This window comes from Mytilus galloprovincialis, chromosome 13 (assembly GCF_965363235.1).
Source record: "Mytilus galloprovincialis chromosome 13, xbMytGall1.hap1.1, whole genome shotgun sequence".
Lineage (NCBI taxonomy): Eukaryota > Metazoa > Mollusca > Bivalvia > Mytilida > Mytilidae > Mytilus > Mytilus galloprovincialis.
In genome coordinates, this window is record NC_134850.1 from 47359097 (window position 1) to 47379124 (window position 20028).

A 20028-nucleotide genomic window follows, 5' to 3' on the forward strand; every position below is an offset into this window, starting at 1 on the left:
GTGTCAAATGTATTCAACTTACTGCAAAACATGTGAGAAAATAATAAATAAAAGGATGATTCTCGGATACTTTGACCAATCAGATAATTTTCTTTTCTATTCGTTAATTGAAGCATTCTCTCAATACTTCACACTGTCTGAATTAACGTTGTATAATTGATTTTTGAAAGGAACTTTACAACAACACAGAGTACTACCCCATCAAGTAACACAATTATCTTATCATAAACAGCTGATTGATCAAATTAAAACACTTTATTGAACATGGTATGATGTTATTAAGGAACTATTAGTAACCTATTTCTCAGCAAATTGTCTGAACATGCATGAAACACAAGTTAATTTCTGATAATGGAAGTCTTCTATAAAGAGGTAATTGATTTTATATAGGAGCCTTCTTTGCTTGATTTTGACCATAATCATTATATTGGTATTAATTATGCTTTATTACTCAAAATTTACAATCGAAGAAGCAACTGGCTGTTTTATAATCACTTTCTCTTTTCAAATTAAGGAGGTTTGAATGTTTGTATGTTTTTTATGACTGACTTTAATATCTCAAAATGGTTATTTAGAGTTAATTTTAATCTGTAGGATTTGAGACATGACTAAAGTACACTGAAAAGTAAAATGTTGCCGGGAGTGCTCTCTTCAGAATTAGCTTTTAACAAAAACGTATGAAGTGAGGCTTTTTCTTTATTGATTATATAGACATCACAAAGCTTTGCTGATATAATGCGTTAAGATTCAAAATGGTTTGGGGCACTTGTGAAAGACAACGGTTTCTTGTTTTTAGCTTTATTTTTTGCTTTGAAACATAAATAAGGAGATGTTGTGCAATTTGATACAAACACCCACAAAAGAATCTTAACATAATTTGCTTGAAACAACCTATTTGAGCATGTTGAATATGGATGGCTAAGTGTTTAAATGAAAAAAAGTTCTGAGGTAATGAAGGGCTGAAATCTCTTTATCTTTATTTTTTTTTATAAAAAGGTGTGTTTTGGTTTTATGGTATTTTCAAGTTTCTGTCTCATTGTACATTTGTAAGTTCTAGAACATTTCCTTAAAGTCATATAGTTACTAGTGTTTTAAAATGCATCTTTTATGCAATTTAGGGAACTGGAAATCAATCTAAAGATAGCTTTGAGTTTGGCTGGTCACATTAAGTTGGATTATAGTTAAAGACTGCCATGACCAGTACTGTTACAGCAGGAAGCCCATTTGTATTTTCTACTGTTATTTTATATAGTGAAGGCAGCCATGATTAGTCTTGATAGACACTTTTGTCTCTCCTGTTATTTTATATAGAGAAGACAGCCATGATTAGTCCTGAAAGACGCTTTTGTCTGTAATGTTCATTTTACTTAATGTATATAGTCATGATTAGGCAAAAAAGTTATTAAGTACTCGTTCAATCAATGTTATCTTTACATTGAAATGTCCTGTGTCCACTTCCTATATATGCTACGGATATTCTCTAATTAAAAATCGTACTCCATAGGATGTTCCTACATTGATTGGAAATCAATGTCGCATTTCCTTTCTATAATTACGCTTCCAGCCCTTTTAATAAATCGATAATGTCTTTATAATTCTTGTAAATGACAATAATTTCCATAAAGGAAGTGGGTGCTCATACAGCATAGGTGAAATCTTACATCACAAAAGGCCTATAGTAGTTGTTAATTTCAGAGGCTTGGTTATCATATATTTATAATAGTAAGTCACTTGAGATTTAAAAAAGTCCCACAGTGGTAGATGTTTCTAATAGTATGCACAATAATTACAGTATCTTTCTGATAGTTCACTTATAGTAACATGTTACAAAAGAGATCCATTATAGAGTTCTTATGGTCTGTGTGTCCTTTGTCTGTTTGTTCGTACGTCCGTTCATTGTTTGTCTGTCCCACTTTAGGTTGAAGTTTTTGGTCAAGGTAGTTTTTGATGAAGTTGAAGTCCAATCAACTTGAAACTTAGTACACATGTAAAATTCCCTATGATATGATCTTTCTAATTTTAATGCCAAATTAGACTTTTTACCCCATTTTCACAGTGTTCTCCCCAGGCTGTTTTAGCGTCTCGGTACTGCGACGCTATATTTTCTTCCTGTGACGCTATAATAATTTCCGCAAAGCTATAACAGTTTTCAGAATGTTATTTTTCTCGCAAAACCATGTCTAAAATTTTGAACTTTCATCTATTTACCGCTTATGATCATAAAAAAATATATCACCTTTAATTGTAATCCCTTCAAGTCACCCAATAGAGGCAATTTAGAGTGAATAAATAGGTGTTAATTGCCCTTTGGGTGATAACAATTTATTTTTTTAGACAAATGTGATGCTATCCAAAATTCCTGGGGAGAACACTGACACAGTCCACTGAACATAGAAAATGATAGTGCAGATGGGGCATCCATGTACTAGGGACACATTCTTGTTTAAATTTTGACATCTATGCCTTTTTCAGAAGTATGCAATGTAAAAAGGTGCCTTAATTTCATTCCTTTAAATTGATTCTGAAATATTTCAGTCTGATTTTGTCATTTTTTTCAGTTGTTTAAATAACTAAAAAAAAAATTAACTTGTAGCAGGTATTTAAAAGAACTGTGCCTAGAAATAAAAATGATGATTTAGAATATCTAACGTTCATGATTTTTACCATGCATAGATAAGTCTTAGTGGTTTATCAGTCAAAATCAGTTTGAATAAAAGTGCAGTAAGAGAAGCCAAATTTATTTCAGACAACTAAAAAAAGTCTAAATTTTATTGTCATGATTGTCTTACTCTTTCATTTCCAAATGGAAAAATCTACTGCATTGCATTATTTTTGAAGTCGTCTTATGCCATGAATTAATATTTAGAAAATCTACCTATTTTTCTCTCATTTAAAGGGCACCTGCCTAGCTTATAAGAACTTTTTAGTAAGTGGCAATTGTTATGCATGTCCATATGTGTAGCCCTAATTGTTTTACATAAATAACATTGATTGTTATTTTATTCCCATAATCCATGTCTGTCTTCACAGGCACTTCATTGTTTTACTTCTATTTATCACATGTTCATCAAGATCTGCATGAAGAAAGCCGATTTATATTTCCAAGAAAAGAAAGACGGCATTTTAAGCCGACTATCTATCAGGGTTTGCTAATGAAGGGAAGTATAACGTATTTCTGACTGACCATTGATTAAAGGATATAAAAAAGGTATTGGACATTGAGACACATGGCTTACAGGAGATTTGTGATAAATGTCACACTAACAGTAACCCAATAACATCTAAAGCTTAAGATATTGATAATAAGACATAAGATTCTAGCCCAAGGACAGAGGAGTGTCTATACCATATATATGTCACAATCTTAATAGCTTTGAAGCTGCACAAAGAGAAGTAGCAGAAGATATTTAGGGGATACTTGATCAAAACTTATAATAATTGTATAAATAAACCAATTTTTCAAGACGTTTCAGCCATTGGCCTTCTTCAGTTCTTTATTTTTCCTCTAAACTACATGGCTGACATTTCTTTTTCAATCATTGAAAAGATGTTATAAGACCAAGAGAAATTGACAACACAAAAAAGCGAGGAATAGACAAAAAGTCAACAAAACACTACAAAGAAACAGTGATATTGTTTGCCTTAAATTACTGGAGAATAAAGGCTTTTTCCACTGGAGAAAAATCCCAATTTGAAAAAAAACTGGCTTAAAGTTATTCCCAAACAGACAATCTTTTTCCCAAACAGTGCAGTCTCAGTAGTAAATGTACATACAAACAAACTGAAAAACACTCATTTAAACATTTTTCATGCCTAAAATGACTATATGTGCAGATTTGAGGGTCGATTTATGTATCTTCACCGACTATAAGGGGTCTGATTTCAAATGAGGGTTAACCACTTGAAAGGGGGGTCTGCAAATTGAAGTTTCAGTCATATTCATGGTTTATTATAAATTTCCCAATTTGATGAAAAAAGCCAACAATATTTATGCAGAAAACTAAAGACTCACGGTTCCCTGGAAAGGTTAGCAGATCCTGCTCCACATGTATGTATTTAAACACTGTTAAGTTCAATACTTATAATCTTATTTAGGATGTTACAAGCCTTATTAAGTTAAATTTAATTTGGCATCTTTGAAGATGATATACATTTGTAAGATTATTTAAAATGAAAGTGACTTTCCCTATCCCTTATGTACCCTCTTTATGCAGTTTTAATTAAAATGTTCTAATTAGATCTGATGCTCTCTAATCCTGTTGACGTTTTCAGAGAAATACAATTCTGTCAAATGTTTAATGAGACTTTATTTTAACATTTTCATTTTCTTTTGAAAGCTGAACGACCCTGTCAATTGTTATAAATTTACTTTGACTGGAAAGGAAATGAATTACTCCTTCCTCCTTTCTTTTCCTATGAAATATATAAACTCCAGATTTAGTAGATGGGGCATGGATCTATATGTATGTATCAGACTGCTAGTTTTCTTGTTTGGATTATTTTATATTGTCATGTCTGGACCATTTACAGCTTGCTATATGGTATTATAAGGGTTTTGATCATACCACATATCTTATGTATCTCCTTATTTTGTATTGCTTAGGAAACCTTGTTTTTCTATTGTGTTTAAGGTATAAACCTGAATGAATCTTATTTTTTGATACACAAAATTTAGGTTAAATCCCATTTGATCCCATAGCTGCATGTTCATTTGTAAGCTTTTAATGCTGTGTTAACTTAGAATTAGACTAATGAGAAAATGCAGTATGAATACAGCAGAAGTTGCTTATTATAAGTCATCATGTGAATACGATAAAGGGTCTGTATTTGAAAATCAGTATGGTCTGCAATACATGTATATGATACAAGAAAACAAAAACAGTTTTGCATCTTAACATTAGCTTTGCATTTAAAATGCACTTTTACTGATCATATTCTGTCTTTTCTCTAATTTGAGATTGAACTAATTGTTTTGTGGCTTAGATGATTTATTATGGAGTAATTTCATTTTGAAACCATTTAATCTCTAAATAATGTCAGCAGATATATAAGAAGCAATACAGTCAGCTTATAACTGTGAAATGTTTTCCAGGAAGAAGTATTGAATCAGTTCTTTTGCTTATTCTACAATCTCTAGTTAAATTGTAAATGTTATCATCATTGCGTAACAAATAAATGTCCCTTTAATTCCCAGAATTGCTTTTGTATTGTAAATGTACAAAGAGCTTTAGAATATGAACGAGGTTTGTACTAATAGATTGAAGGCTTATGGGAATATTAATGAATAAATGATTGAATGAAACTTGTGGCTGAGATCTAGTGGGAAAAGTCATTTATAAGCTTTACAATGTATCTGTGTCTGGCTAATTTAATTGAGCCATCAGTAAAAGGTGATTGATACATCCATTTCTATATGAAATATAACTAGTATGGGTTAATGGAGTTTTGCACCAAAAGCACGATTTATTACGTCTTACTTTGATATAAGAGATCCTCCTCAAAACCATTATGTCTGAGATTTTTGTTTGAAATGATTCAACTCTGTTGTAATATGTACATTTATGGTTAGGCTTACACTTAGACTCTAGTACTCTACTGCTGTCCATGTTTGTTTTGTCGGAGACATAATCATGATAGTATTGTATTTTTTTAATAGACATAGACTTAGCTAGTATTATTGATAGGTGTCATTAATATGAAAATGTAGCAACAGTTAACCTTGCTACTTTGGAGAACTTGTTGGTTTTCTCTTCAACTTATGAGTTTTAATGTTTGATTTAGCCTTTGACTTTGAGGCTCTTTATAGCTTACTGTTTGGTGTGAGCCAAGGCTCTGTGTTAGAGACCGTACTTTGACCTTTAATTGTTCACTTACTGTTACAAATTGTGACTTAGATGAAAGTTGTCTCATTGGCACTCATACCTCATTTTCTTACATCTATTTGATATTTTCAGTAGATTGTACACATACTTGTCAACCTGCATTGTCTTATAATCCGTTGATCAATTAGAATGTTATTCAACTAATTATATGTAATCATTTTCATTGTTATTGAAGTCAAACGTAAAATTAAAACAGGACAGATTTTTATGCCCCATGCACCTACGATTGTAGAGGAGCATATAATGTTTTCTGGTCTGTCTGTCCGTCCGTTTGTTCGTTCATCTGTGCATCCTTTTGTCCCGCTACAGGTTAAAAGTTTTGGTCAAGGTAGTTTTTGATGAAGCTGAAGTCCAATCAACTTGAAACTTAGTACACATGTTCCTTATGATATGATCTTTCTAATTTTAGAGCCAAATTAGACTTTTGACCCCATTTTCATGGTCCACTGAACATAGAAAATGAAAGTGCAAGTTTCAGGTTAAAGTTTTTTGTCAAGTCGTTTTTAATGAAGTTGAAGTCCAATCAACTTGAAACTTAGTACACATGTTCCCTATGGTATGATCTTTCTAATTTTAGAAAATTAGATTTTTTACCCAATTTTGCGGTCCATTGAACATGGAAAATGATAGTGCGAGTGGGGCATCCGTGTACTTTGGACACATTCTTGTTTTAAAATATGAGAATAATGTTTTACAATTACAAAGTTACCTTACAGAATAATAAATAAATCAACATATAATCTTCATAATGTTTTCTTTCTTCTATTTTTAGCCAAGTGGACGTAACAGATGAAGTGAGAGAATATTTACGGAAGCCCACGTTTGATAACTGGCAATGGGATGACCCAGAAATGTTGATATTACTTCGCCAAATGTATATAGATTTAAATCTAGTATCAAATCTAAATATTGAGGTATTATTGAATTTATATATTTGGGTTTGGTCATCACTTACAACTTTTATAGTGATTGACTTTTCATAGAAACATGATCAGTCAATGAAATAAGGAAGATTGATTAAACAGTTTACATTTATAATCTGTTTAAAACTTAGCTTTCCTTTTATGTCTCTCCTACACAGTGACATTATCGTTTCAAGTCTTTGTTTTCAACAATGAGCAAAACCAATACTGTATAGACAGATATAGAAGGCTCTGACATGAAATAATGTACAATTCACACAAAAAAAGATGAGTATTTTGAATATTTGAATATTTGTACCTTTTTTCGTTCCGCTTGATGATAAATACTTTATTCTGGATCCCTGACTCCTAATTCTGACTTCTAAGCTGCCATTTCCATTCAGCAAATCTCACAATAGTCAGGCACACATAATTTCTGGGTTGATTCTATTTGCATAGTTATTCAAGTAATATTTAGTCCTGAATGGATATGAACAAATGTACCTTACAAAAATGTGTCTAGATTAAATTTGTAATTCAATTAATTGCCCAAGATATTTTACAAAAAAAAATCAACTAATTCTGACTCTTTCCTTGTGATAAGTATTGTAAGAAAACTTAATAAGTTTAGTATGATGAAAGAAGAATGGATCATAATCCAGTTGTCTTGTCAGTCTTAGTCAAACTCGGCTAACTTTATTGTTCATTGTCAATTAGTGTAAAATGTATACATTGACAGCAATGGACATCACCTCTGGGAACTCTTACACATTGTGTATTGATTGTACAGTCAGACAACTAAGTTATCAATACAACATTTCTTAATTATCCCCAAAAGGCAAACACTATCATACTTCCATATTGAAACAGTGGCATAATCAGGAACAGCTCTGTTAATTCACACCTATTTTTTTCAAATTTAGAAGTTGTTGCATAATATGCTAGGAGGAAATCAGAACTAATGCTGGATTTCTAAATTTAAGATTTAAAAAAACTCCTTGGAAATAACAAGGGACATGAAGGGTCTGACTTGGTATAAATACAGTTGAATTTAAAAAATCCAATAAGGAAATAAATAATTTCTTTTTTGAATTTACCTGTTCACAAATTAAGATATATTTCCAAAACACAGTTCATGGACATGATGGACAACATAATAAAACAAATAACTAATCCAAAAACTATAAGTTAAACAAAATATGCAACTTGCGAATGATAATTAACCTTGTGAATTAATGGGTTGTTTGGTCACTCAGTGATTATTTTTCTGAATGAGAATTCTTTGATAAGTAGTTATGCTATAAATCTCTATATTTATAGGATTATCAGTAAAACATTACTTAGGATTTGTTTTAAGGTCATTTATAGAGTTCACATATACTCAAGGCCAAAGGTCAAATCGAGGTAGCATCAAAGTAAAATGTCTATCAACAGGTTATTGCCTTTTGAAGTCTTTTTCAAACATAATTTCAGTAAGAAGTAAATGAACTCAACTAATTTGTATATGTCAGGCAATGTTTTTTTTTTTAAATAACAGATAAACAAGATCTTAATTGACCATGAATTATACTTTTACAATTGTAGAGAAAACTATTATAGACAGGCAATTAGATAAAATACTTAAGCAATTAAGTCAAGAGAAATAAAAAAGAAGAAGAAAATATTTAAGTTAAATATAACTGATTATAACTGAATGACTAAAAGTGATAACTCTACTTCTAAATTATTCACCTGTACTGGTTTATTTGGTTATGAAAAGGAGAAAATATAGATATGAGCAGAAGTGGTGTGAGTGCCAATGACTATAAATAGTCAAAGGAATACTTTCACGCATGCGTAGAACACAATACAGGAAGCACCTGTATAACTCGTGAAAGTTTTTAAATAAACACTTTAAAGTTCTTTATTTTAAATGGAAATTGTAGAAAGTTTTTGATGAAAATTTAAATCAAATATGACGAAAATGCCTTTGAATGACAAATCTACGACAAACGAACTTCAGATTGTGATCGTTTGGGAAATATTGAAATTCAAATGCGAACTGTCTGGGTTGTTACATTTTTTTTATTAAATGACAAAACTATACTCCTGGTTGTTTAAATGCCGACTGACTGATCTTCCTGGGGAAATAATTATGATGGTCATTCAATTATGGGGTTTATTAATAATTAACGGATCAGTGACCCATCCGATGGCGATAAGCAGATTAGTTGTAATCACAACTTGTAACACCTGTTGAAAATGTTAATTACCTGGAGGTCATAAACTTGTCAAAAACATGAAGACAGGTAGATTTATGGTTTTTATTGGGAAATTTTTTTTACACTTTCAAAATTAAAGTGACGAAATTGATTTGAAATACTTTCATCAATGAGAAAACCCTTTCGTAAAATACGAAATTGACGAGTGCTAGTAAGATCACTGCAATGAGACAACTCTCCATCCATCCACAAATTGAAAAAAAAAATTAACCATTGTTTTCAAAGTAAGGTCTTCAACACAGAGCCTAGACTCACACTGAACAGCAAGCTATAAAGCCAAAAGGCCTTAAAAAAACCTAATGAAAACCATTCAAACAGGAAATGTATGTATGTTATACTGCTGTGCTTTTTACAGCTTTATGTTAAAAATATCAGGAGCAAAACAAATCTAAATTATCATACAAAATTGTAATCATGCCATTATAAAGTTAACTCTTTGTGAAATCAATAGGAGTTGACATGATGAAAAAAAAAGGTTGTGGTTTCCATGTTTTAAACCTTTTTGGATACCTACATTAATTTATTCAGTGTTCTCCCCAGGCCGTTTATATACCGTGTCTTATTGAACTTTCCGTATGGAAATTACATTATTACATGTAGTAATACATTGACGCAATGGGTTATTTCTTCAGGCATAAAAAGTCTCGAAAAAAAATAATGCGTAAATTTTTAATGGAATATAAAAGGTATGACGCTTCTGAGGCTGTTTTGCTTAATTTATTGACTAGTTGCATGTTGCAGTAACATTATAATGCAATTTTTCTATCTCCATTATTTTCACTTTTTCCATAAATACTTAATGAACTAAAAAGTTATAATAGAAGAAGCATTTAGACATTGAGCTCAACTTCATTTATGTTCTATGATAAATTAGATTGGAAATTCCTGATATTTAAATGCACTACCACTGTGCTGCAACGATTTTACATCGTAAATACCAGGGGCGCAAAAAATAATCTAGTTTATCATACAAAATTGTAGTTTTGTCATAACGTAGTTATCTCTGTTGGAAATCGGTTGGAGTTAAAATGATGAATCAAAATTATTCTGAATAAGATATTGATCATCAAAAGCTCATTTTCCCATTAGGCCAAAGAAAAACATATGGGTGTGTTACATTATTAATCAGTTACAAAATAAGGTAGAATGTAGAATTTTTTTATCATTTCGCTAATTTGATTTAGATAAACTCATTATATATACCAGGACTAAATTTTATATATACGCCAGACGCACGTTTTGTCTACAAAAGACTCATCAGTGACGCTCAAATCCAAAAAAAGTTAAAAAAAGCCAAATAAATTACGAAGATGAAGAGCATTGAGATCCAAAACCCAGTACACTGGTACCAGAGAGACCTGCAATTGTGTCACAATTACAAACAAGATTACCAATTTGTAAAAGAGAAAAAACACTTAATTAGCTCTAAGCACAAACAAACCAAAAACAAAATGTCCATCAAAATATATGTCTTCATCAAGCATAACTCCAGTAGTTAAAGAGTGAGTGACCTTAACTAATTTTATGGTCAAACCAAAGCCTTTAAAATTGGTATTTGGTGCTTTTCCACTAAGCACTTTGCATTAAGGAGGCAGAATAATGTGTTCAGCTATGGTGACATGTTTGACCATGTGATTTAACACATTAAAAATCTGACTCGGCTTTGTCAGTCTAATATCACATTGATATATTTTGTCCTGAATATGAATCTTATATGCTGCTTGGCTTTAATCAGCCAGCTCTGTCAAGAAAGTAACTTTGCTTTAACTGATAATTTATTATGGTATATGATTTAAAATATTTAAATTCTGTTCAAAACTTGATGTTTTTCTAATTTCAGATGCCAATCTTACATAACTGGTTGTACGAAATTTATAGAAATTATAACCAAGTGCCTTTTCACAACTTTAAACACTGTTTTATGGTTGCACAAATGGTAAGTTTACATTACTTATATCAGTGGAAGAGTTAAGAACATATAAGTATATAGGGTGCTACATGTGGAGCAGGATCTGCTCACCCTTACGGAGCACCTGAGATCACCCCACCCCCACCCCCCTCCCCAGTTTTTTGTGGACCTCGTGTCGCTCAGTCTATGGTTTTCTATGTTGTGTCTTGTGTACTATTGTTTGTCTGTTGGACTATTTGTTTTTAACTCACCTGGTCTGAAAGGCCAAGTGAACTTTTATCATCACTTGTCGACTGTCGTCTGTTAACTTTTACAAAAAAATTCTCCTCTAAAACTTCTTGGCCACAACCATTATTGGGGTATATAAATTTTATGGCCCCGCAACGAAGTTGTCGGTGCCATAAAGTTTTACCCTTGTCTGATATTCCGTAATTCCGGCATTCTGTCATTCAGCAACAAACCATTATACAGAGTTTTTTTCTGAACGCCTTCAGATATTGGGCTGATTTTTGGTATGTGAGTTAACCATTATGAGTTACAGATCAAATTTTAAGTTTAGTTCCGCTCCACTAATTTTTGCAGAAATTGCGGGCTTTGGAATTTGAAAAATTGTTGAAAATCACAGTTATACAGACTTTTTTTCAAAACGCCTTCAGATATTGGGCTGATTTTTGGTATGTGAGTTAACCATGATAAGTTACAGATCAAGTTTAAGTTTTGTTCTGCTCAACTCACTTTTGTCGAAATTACAGGCTTTGGACTTTGAGAATTTGTTGAAAATCGTTGAAAATCACAGTTATACAGACTTTTTTTCTAAACACCTTCAGATATTGGGCTGATTTTTGGTATGTGAGTTAACCATGATGAGTTACAGATCAAATTTAAGTTTTGTTTTGCTCCACTAATTTTTGCAGAAATTATGGTCTTTTGACTTTGAGAAATTTTTGAAAATCACAGTTATAGACTTTTTTTCTAAACGCCTTCAGATATTGGGCTGATTTTTGGTATGTGAGTTAAACATGATGAGTTACAGATCAAGTTTAAGTTTAGTTCCGCTCCACTAATTTATGCCGAAATTACTGGCTTTGGACTTTGAGAATTTGTTGAAAATCACAGTTTTTCTAAATGCCTTCAGATATTGGGCTGATTTTTGGTATGTGAGACTACCATCATGTTTGTGTCCACATGTGTTTATATTGAAATTGCAGATTTTTCAACTTTTTGGGACGGGGCCATTCGTGTCGCTTTGACACATCTAGCTTTAAATGTGTCTGACGAGGTAATGTGAGCTTGCTCACTTAACTTTTTTCATTTAGGTTTATGTTCCAAGCCACCGGTAAAGCAATTACAGTTAATTGCACATCTTTGTTATATTTATCCCTCAAAGATATTAAAGATGACAGTGAATATTCTGGAATTAAGTCAGTTTATGCTAGGAAAAAGCATTGATTAAAAATCTTACCCCTTGATTAAAGATATTTTATATCTGATAGAACAGATGCTTTTTCTTGATCTAATTTATCTCTGTTTTCAAAAATATTATATTTTTATACTGTAAAGTCAGGGGCTAGTCAACTCACTGTTGTATCATTTTTATGTTGAAATAACTTATTTAATGTATTGTAGTCACAGGCTCATAGGTTTGTGCAAGATCTGGTTGTCAAACATCTAACAGCAATATAAAAATCATTTATAAAATTTTATCTTTGACGGTCATTATCATTAAACAATGTTAAAAGGGAGGCTTTATTATTGCCCTATAAAAAAAAATGGATGAATCTTTCTGTGAAGTATAAAACAAGCACCATTGGAACTCCACACATTGTATTATCATTGATTTACAGATTAGGACATGAAATTAATTGGATAGAAATCAAACTTTATAGCTAGTATTTAATTCACATTTCTAATAAAGACATGGCTGGCTTAATTGTTTACCAGATCTAGAATCAATCATATTCATAATCTTCCTATTGAAAATATCTTCAACTCATTTGATTTTCAATTGAGTTACCTGGTATCTTGGTTGTGGTAAACAACTTAAAGCAAGGATTTGATTACCGATTTTTAAGGAGTGTAGTCTTATGAGGAAATAATTATTGTTGTATAGCTACATATTTACAAAAAGTATTGAAACTTATATAAAAATGCACAGCAAACTAAGTAAACCAGTGAAATATACACCAGTCACCAGTATTTTTTCAGATGTATTGATTGATTGGTGTTTAACGCCACTTTCAACACTATTGGCTATTATTGGCAGTCAGTTTTTAAAGTCAGGTGGAAGCTGAAATACCAGAGAACCACCAAGCAACCTTCAGAAGAAAAAAATGATGATCCTTATCAAGAAAGATTGGAGTCAAACACACTCGCCACATGCAAAATTTGAATTCCATTCTTCGTGCATGTGTAAAGAAATTATGAAAAATCAGCCATTTCTAAAAGTTAGCCAAAAATTTTCAAATTGTATGACATTTTATATATTTATATTTTATGATGTATTTAAATGAGTAGTTATTGTTGCAAACTCCATTAGAAATTTGAATTGAGATCATATTTTGGAATAAGGGAAAGGGGGAGGTGAAAAAAAAATTAGGTGGGGGGGTTGAATTTTTCTCATTTCAGAAATAAAAAGAACATTTCTTTAAACATTTTTTTTTTGTTGAGAGGATTAATATTCAACAGCATAGTGAATTGCTCAAAAGCAAAAAAAAATATTTAAGTTCCTTAGACCACATTCATTCTGTGTCAGAAACCTATGTTGTGTCAACTATTTAATCACAATCCAAATTCAGAGCTGTATTCCAGGTTGAATGTTGTGTCCATACTTGACCCAACCGTTCAGGGTTCAACCTTTGCGGTCGTATAAATCTGCGCCCTGCGGAGCATCTGGTTAATTTTAGTTTCTTGTGTATAATTCTGAGTTTAGTATGACGTCCATTATCACTGTACTAGTATACATATTTTTTAAGGGGCAAGCTTGAAGGACATCTATAGGTGCAGGAGTTTCTTGCTACAATAAAGACCCATTGGTGGCCTTCAGCTGTTGTCTGCTCTATGGTCAGGTTGTTGTTGTTGCTTTGACACATTCCCCATTTCCTTTCTCAGTTTTAGTTTTTGGCACTTCCTTATGCTCACTGTTAAATCTTTTAAAACTGTTGCATTCTTTGAATTTCATTTGAAGATAAAAACATTGTAGATCAACAAATGGATTCCCCATTTTCAGTCTTTATTGTATGAAAGCCAATGCAATGTGAATACTGATCATTACATCATATAAATTATTGTTTTGAGATGTACAGAAACAAGAGTACATAGCTATATATATTTGTAAATATAAGTAAGAATGTCTGATCATATAATTATTTTATGCTTTCACTGCTTTCCATTTATCTTTATCACAGTTGAGTGATTTTCTATTTTTAGATGTATGGGTTGATATGGTTGATTGACCTGCCATCCTTATTAGATGATATTGAAATTTTTATCCTGCTTACCTCAGCTATTTGTCATGACTTAGATCATCCAGGGTACAATAATGCATATCAGGTTTGTATACTGTTAAATAAGTATAAAACATTGTGAAAAAACACCCACAAAAATGAAAAGTATTGAAAAATTACAAAGTTACAAATAATTTTATAAGTACTGTTGTAACATATATATAACTGCACATTATGATCTAACCCTTAACAACTATGGAACAAAAAAGAATGTGTTCTAAAGTACTCGGTAAAAATTTTAATAATAAAATTCACACCTGACAGACATGGTAAAAAGAGAGCGTTATTTTATTCAGGAGAATCATTTCATATCTGACCTAATACAGTTAAACTTCAGTTATCCTAATGTAATATGCAGTTAGTATGCATGGGATTAGGTGTGTCATATATCAAAGTCAGAACGTTCTGACCTTGACCTTTAATCCCTATATATGATACTCAAATCTTTTTTAGTTACTATTTTGTTCATAAGTTTAAAAGTTATTTGAAATTGGTATGCAGTTGCACAATGGACGTGTGATGTGTTGTGTACTAAAGTTAGTTCACTCTGACCCTGACACCTTAAAACCCTGTCCAATTTGCGTCTGGCTCATATCTTTTGTACATTAAAACTTAGTTTATCCAAACTTTGTATACAGTTGCATCATGGGCTTGGGGTGTGTCATATACAAAAGTAATATCATTCTGACCTTTGACTCCCTATTAAAGTGTAACCTTGTTTAATGGGTGTGCTGTGCATAATTTCTGTACCATTGAACTAAAACCAAATATATTAAAATTTTATTGTCTCATTACGGAATTTCACAACAGCATCTCAAATGCCAAATACGTGCCATGTGGAGGACAGAAGAACCTGTTCTTTCATCTCTCATTAAATTAAAAAATATTTTCACTATTAAAAAAAAAATGAACAGTTTTTATCATTTTAATTTTTGCATCTTGCCGTAGTTAGCAATTTTGTTAATTTTCTATTGATAAGTATTACTTAAAGTCAGAAAGATTAAAATTTCTTCCTCAGGCTTAAAAAGGACATCTATATATGATTGAACCAGCTTATCACTTTATCTATCCTTGGTTTTTCTTAGGTTACACTCCTTAATAAGATTAAAATAATAGTTGTAGTAATTACAAAACTTCCTTTTTAAAAGTCTTCAAACTATTTTTTAACCAGGAAGTTTTATAACACTGCATATACATGTAGCTAATGCTCAGGAAGATGTAAAACCTGTTCATTAGAAGTAATTGCTGATGATCATGTAAAATAATGATAGGGGCTTGTTCCTTACGGGCTATCAGGAAGCCATATACTGAAGAATAGGATCAATTAATACACTGATTATCTGAAGCTAATGACTGCAAAATTCTTTTTAATTTTTTACTCACCTTGACAAAGTTGTGGAGATGGGCTTACTGGTAATTACCCCTGATCATGTAAAATAATGGTAGGCCCTTCTTCCTTATTGGCTTTTTTGACACCATACACTGAATAATATGATGAATTAATAGGCTATATATCTATTGACTGCAAATACACTGTGCTTAAACGGCTGTGGGTAACTTAAGTTACCCACAGCCCAAGATGGCGGACTCTAAACTAGTTGATATTTAATTCATACAAAATGTACCTTTTGCGACGTTTTTCATGCAGAATGTAAATATTTATAGGATTATTGAATAAAGAAATGACTAACAATTACCATAAATTTGTTAATATAGAGTTCACTAAAGCGCAAGGTCAACTTTAAAAAATGCATAAGATGTCCGTAACTTTTTGATCGAAACTAAGCAGACTGTCCGTAACTTTATTTTTAGATGTGGGTAACTTTTGATTTAAAATTTTAAGAATTATAATTTCAACAATTAGAAGACAATTAACATCATATTTGTAACCTTCGCGGCCGTTTATACTACTCATTCACCACCAAATGTGATTTTATTAACGCATCATACTTACACTACAGAAGTTTTATGTGGGGTTTGTGGTACTCCATCCTCCATCCTGGTTATGGTTTGAACTTTTATTTACTGATGTGCGTCTTATCGACGTTTTTCGCTTGTCAGACCAAGGCTTTTCCATACTCTTTAATGTTTTGAGTTTAATTATATGTTTGCGGTTTACCTTCACCTCTGTTTCTTTCTATGTGTATTTTGGTGAATACTCTTTGACGCGGCTCGGTATTTATACATCCCACCAGTTAGTTATTGTGTTATGATTTTTTGAATATGTTTCCTAGTATGTTTTTTTTCTTTGTATGTTATCAGGGGTTGTTAGACTATTAAATTACCCTGTTGTCCTACGTAGTTATTTATATTTTTATATACTATGTCGAATTGTTACACTATGTTGACTGCTTTTTTCCTTTTTATTGTCACTGACTTTTACCTATTGTGTCTTTTAGTTTTATTCAGTTTAATGAGATTTATTGCAACTTGCATACAAATGAAATATGCAGCTAGCTGTAAAACTAGGTTTATTCATTTATACAAAATGTCCTTTTCTCAATTTTTCCCATTTACTGTAAATCTTGGTCAGGGTGCCGCAATATCACCGTGCGCAACGTCCCAGTGTGTCCAGATTGACACCCCTTTTATTTTACTGTCAATGCTGATGGGATTTGTTTTTGTGGGGATGAGAGAAAAGTGTTTTTGGCTTTTTCAAAAAGACGGGAAAAGTTTGTGCACTTAAGTCTCGTGTAGTCTATCCACTGCATGCCTGGGCAATTTGGGTTCCCCTCCAAAATCCCGGATTCACGCTACCCTTGTCGTTGCTGGCAGAAAATCAGTAAGTGTATACATGCTACATGTATGTGTAAAAAATACTTGTGTAGTCTACTTGTTCAAAAATAAAAACGAACAATGATGTTTCAACAGTTTATCTGCTATGATCGGAAACAAACCTCCAAACTATAGGCGATTCGGGTAACCCGACGTTAATACTATACAAAATGAGACCCGAGTTTTGCGGATTTATCGTGATTTTTTTCATATTTTTCCCAATTTTGTCTTCCATCGATACAATGAATTATCTCATACTTGACATCTACTTCGTTTTGTGAATATGTATTCGATGCAATCTCTATCATCAGTTTAAACATTACATCCGCGTATGTCGATTCTTTGAAAGTTACGGTCATCTTTATTGATATGATGAAAAAAGTTACGGACAAGTTGTTTTGAAGTTACGGACAGCCTAAGTGTTTTTTAAAATCGTGCTGTGTTCGTTTATTTTGTAGAATTTAATCACCTTTCCAGTTTAGGGGTTTCCCTTAACGATTAATACAACTTTTAAATTCAGTTGTTTAATTGATGCATTCGTGGTATTGTTATTCTATAGAAGAAAAGTATCTAACCGACGCAAGGCGGCTCCATCTTGGGCTGTGGGTAACTTAAGTTACCCACAGCCGTTTAAGCACAGTGAAATACCTTTTTTGAATTTTTATCTTACTCTGTTTTGTTCTAGAGTTGAGACTTACAGGAGTTGTCTCAATGGAAATCATACCACATCTTATTTTGTAAAAAAGTAAATATATATATGACAATAATTTAATTTTGGATGTAACGCGTCTTCTGATTGGCTGACGTTATTTTGTTATGAGCCCATAGACATAATTGAGTCATGTGACTGTGACGTCATCAACGATTTTTCATGGTTTTCTACGGTTTAAAATGAAATTTAGAATTAAATTATAAGAAATGACTGTAATACTTTTTCTGTCTATTCGAAATAACATAAAAAATGTGGTGCACACTGTCAAATAACCCACTACGCGCGTTATTCAGTGTGCACCAAATTTTTTATGTTATTTCTTCATAGACAGAAAAAATATTACAGTCATTCCTTAAATAAGAAGATTCGATTAACTGATTTACTGTCATATATATTAGTAAATCCAGTTAAATATTCAATTTTAACTAGATTTAAGACAATAAATGTTTTCTGGTGAATATTGCAGCAGGTCTTGTCACATAAATCTATTACTGTTGCAGTAATCTATTTTAAACTCAAATATAAGTTGACATTTGTGAGTTAATTGCAATGCAAATTATGGTGTAAACCATGCTTCAAAGTGACTGTGTTTTTTTCAGGAAAAGGTTTAAAAGGAGATCAGATGCCATTTAAGGCATATGTGAGACATAGCAACCACGTCATACTATAGAAAAGACAGTATGGAATTACTGCTTGTGTCAACTTTCTTATTAAACATCAAAGAAATACATATATAGAAATTTGATTTAGAAATGATTGTGACAAAGATTTTTTTTCTGGAGAGAAATGCAATTTCATGTCTCTGCGACAGAAATCAATAAGTTGTTTATAAAATTCTGTACGGACCTGTCAGTAAAATAACAACATCAAAGTGACGTGTACGTTAACTCATCTTTTTATAGGATTTGTCGCCAATTGTTACAGCCATTTGAATGTAGCGAAGCATTGTAATTGATAAATGGCTGGATCATGTACGATAAATTTACGGTTGATTCTATTTTTCTGCTAATTGTAACAAGCCAGTGACTGCCATTTCTCAAACAAAGAATTGAACTTAGTCTTTTTGCTTCTGCTTTTCTTCCAGTTGTGTTTTTAATCCAAGGATTTATATTATTGAGATTTCTAAGATATTGAGTATTTATTGTTTTAAACAAAAAAAGATTTAATTGATCTGAACACTTTTATCTTTGTGACCTTTCTGTGGGAATAATTTTATTGCCTCGGGAATTGAGATGTTTACAAAGTAGTAAGATGGTTTGTCCTTTCCACAAACTGTAGTCTTAATTCTAATCTTTTAATGTAGTAATTCTTAAAACCAGAAAAGATAATGGCACACTTAGAGCTATTTATGTTCTATTAAGATAATTGCAATAAAATTGAAAATTGAAAACAGGAATTTGCATTTATTATATTGGACAATACAACAAACCATACTATGTACATGTAAATGCAGGTATTCATTCAATTAAGGTGGTACCTAACACTACAGGGAGATAACTCTGTAATATCAGCTTACCGTTTTAATTACGTTGTGTTGTTAAGGGAATATTAAGCTTCTCAATGATCAAAAGTAGAGTTTGTCAAACTGCTATATAACCAGTGTAATTTTTCTGATAAAACGGTTGGTTCAAATTTTAAATTTTTTTTATATTTTTTGTCAAAGAGTCAAAGTAAATACTTTGTCAAAATTTCAAGAAAATTAAACGAGCCAAATTAATTTTAGTTAAAGTGTTGGGTACCACCTTGAGTATTATAAGTCTACAAATCGTTCAAATCTGAGTTTTACATTGACATACAAATGCAAGTGCAATGTTCCAGTAAGGTACATGCAGGCTACATGTAGTAACATTCATTGCTTTTTGTTTGCATGAATTTTGATTTTTCCTTCATCTCCTAGGGCAACGAAACCATTTTTCTCCAGTTTATAAATAAAATAAATTAAGCAAGAAAAAACAAACAACCTGATTGATAATAAACAAAAATGAAATCAAATACAACAGACACCAAATCAATGACAACCCCTGAAAAACAGGTTGTAACTTTGGAAAGACACTTTATACAGCATGTGGTAGGGTTAAACATGT

The 20028-nt window shown here is 31.7% G+C and overlaps 1 protein-coding gene across 3 annotated transcripts in view; it reads left to right on the top strand.

The window, feature by feature from the left end:
- LOC143056721 (high affinity cGMP-specific 3',5'-cyclic phosphodiesterase 9A-like) overlaps positions 1 to 20028 on the top strand; it is a 68364-nt gene that overhangs the window by 32967 nt on the left and 15369 nt on the right. For all 3 annotated transcript variants that reach the window (XM_076229873.1, XM_076229874.1, XM_076229872.1), the window contains exons 6-8: positions 6655 to 6796; positions 10886 to 10981; positions 14381 to 14503. In XM_076229873.1, coding sequence (XP_076085988.1) covers positions 6655 to 6796; positions 10886 to 10981; positions 14381 to 14503 — 361 coding nt within the window. The remainder of the gene's footprint in view (positions 1 to 6654; positions 6797 to 10885; positions 10982 to 14380; positions 14504 to 20028) is intronic.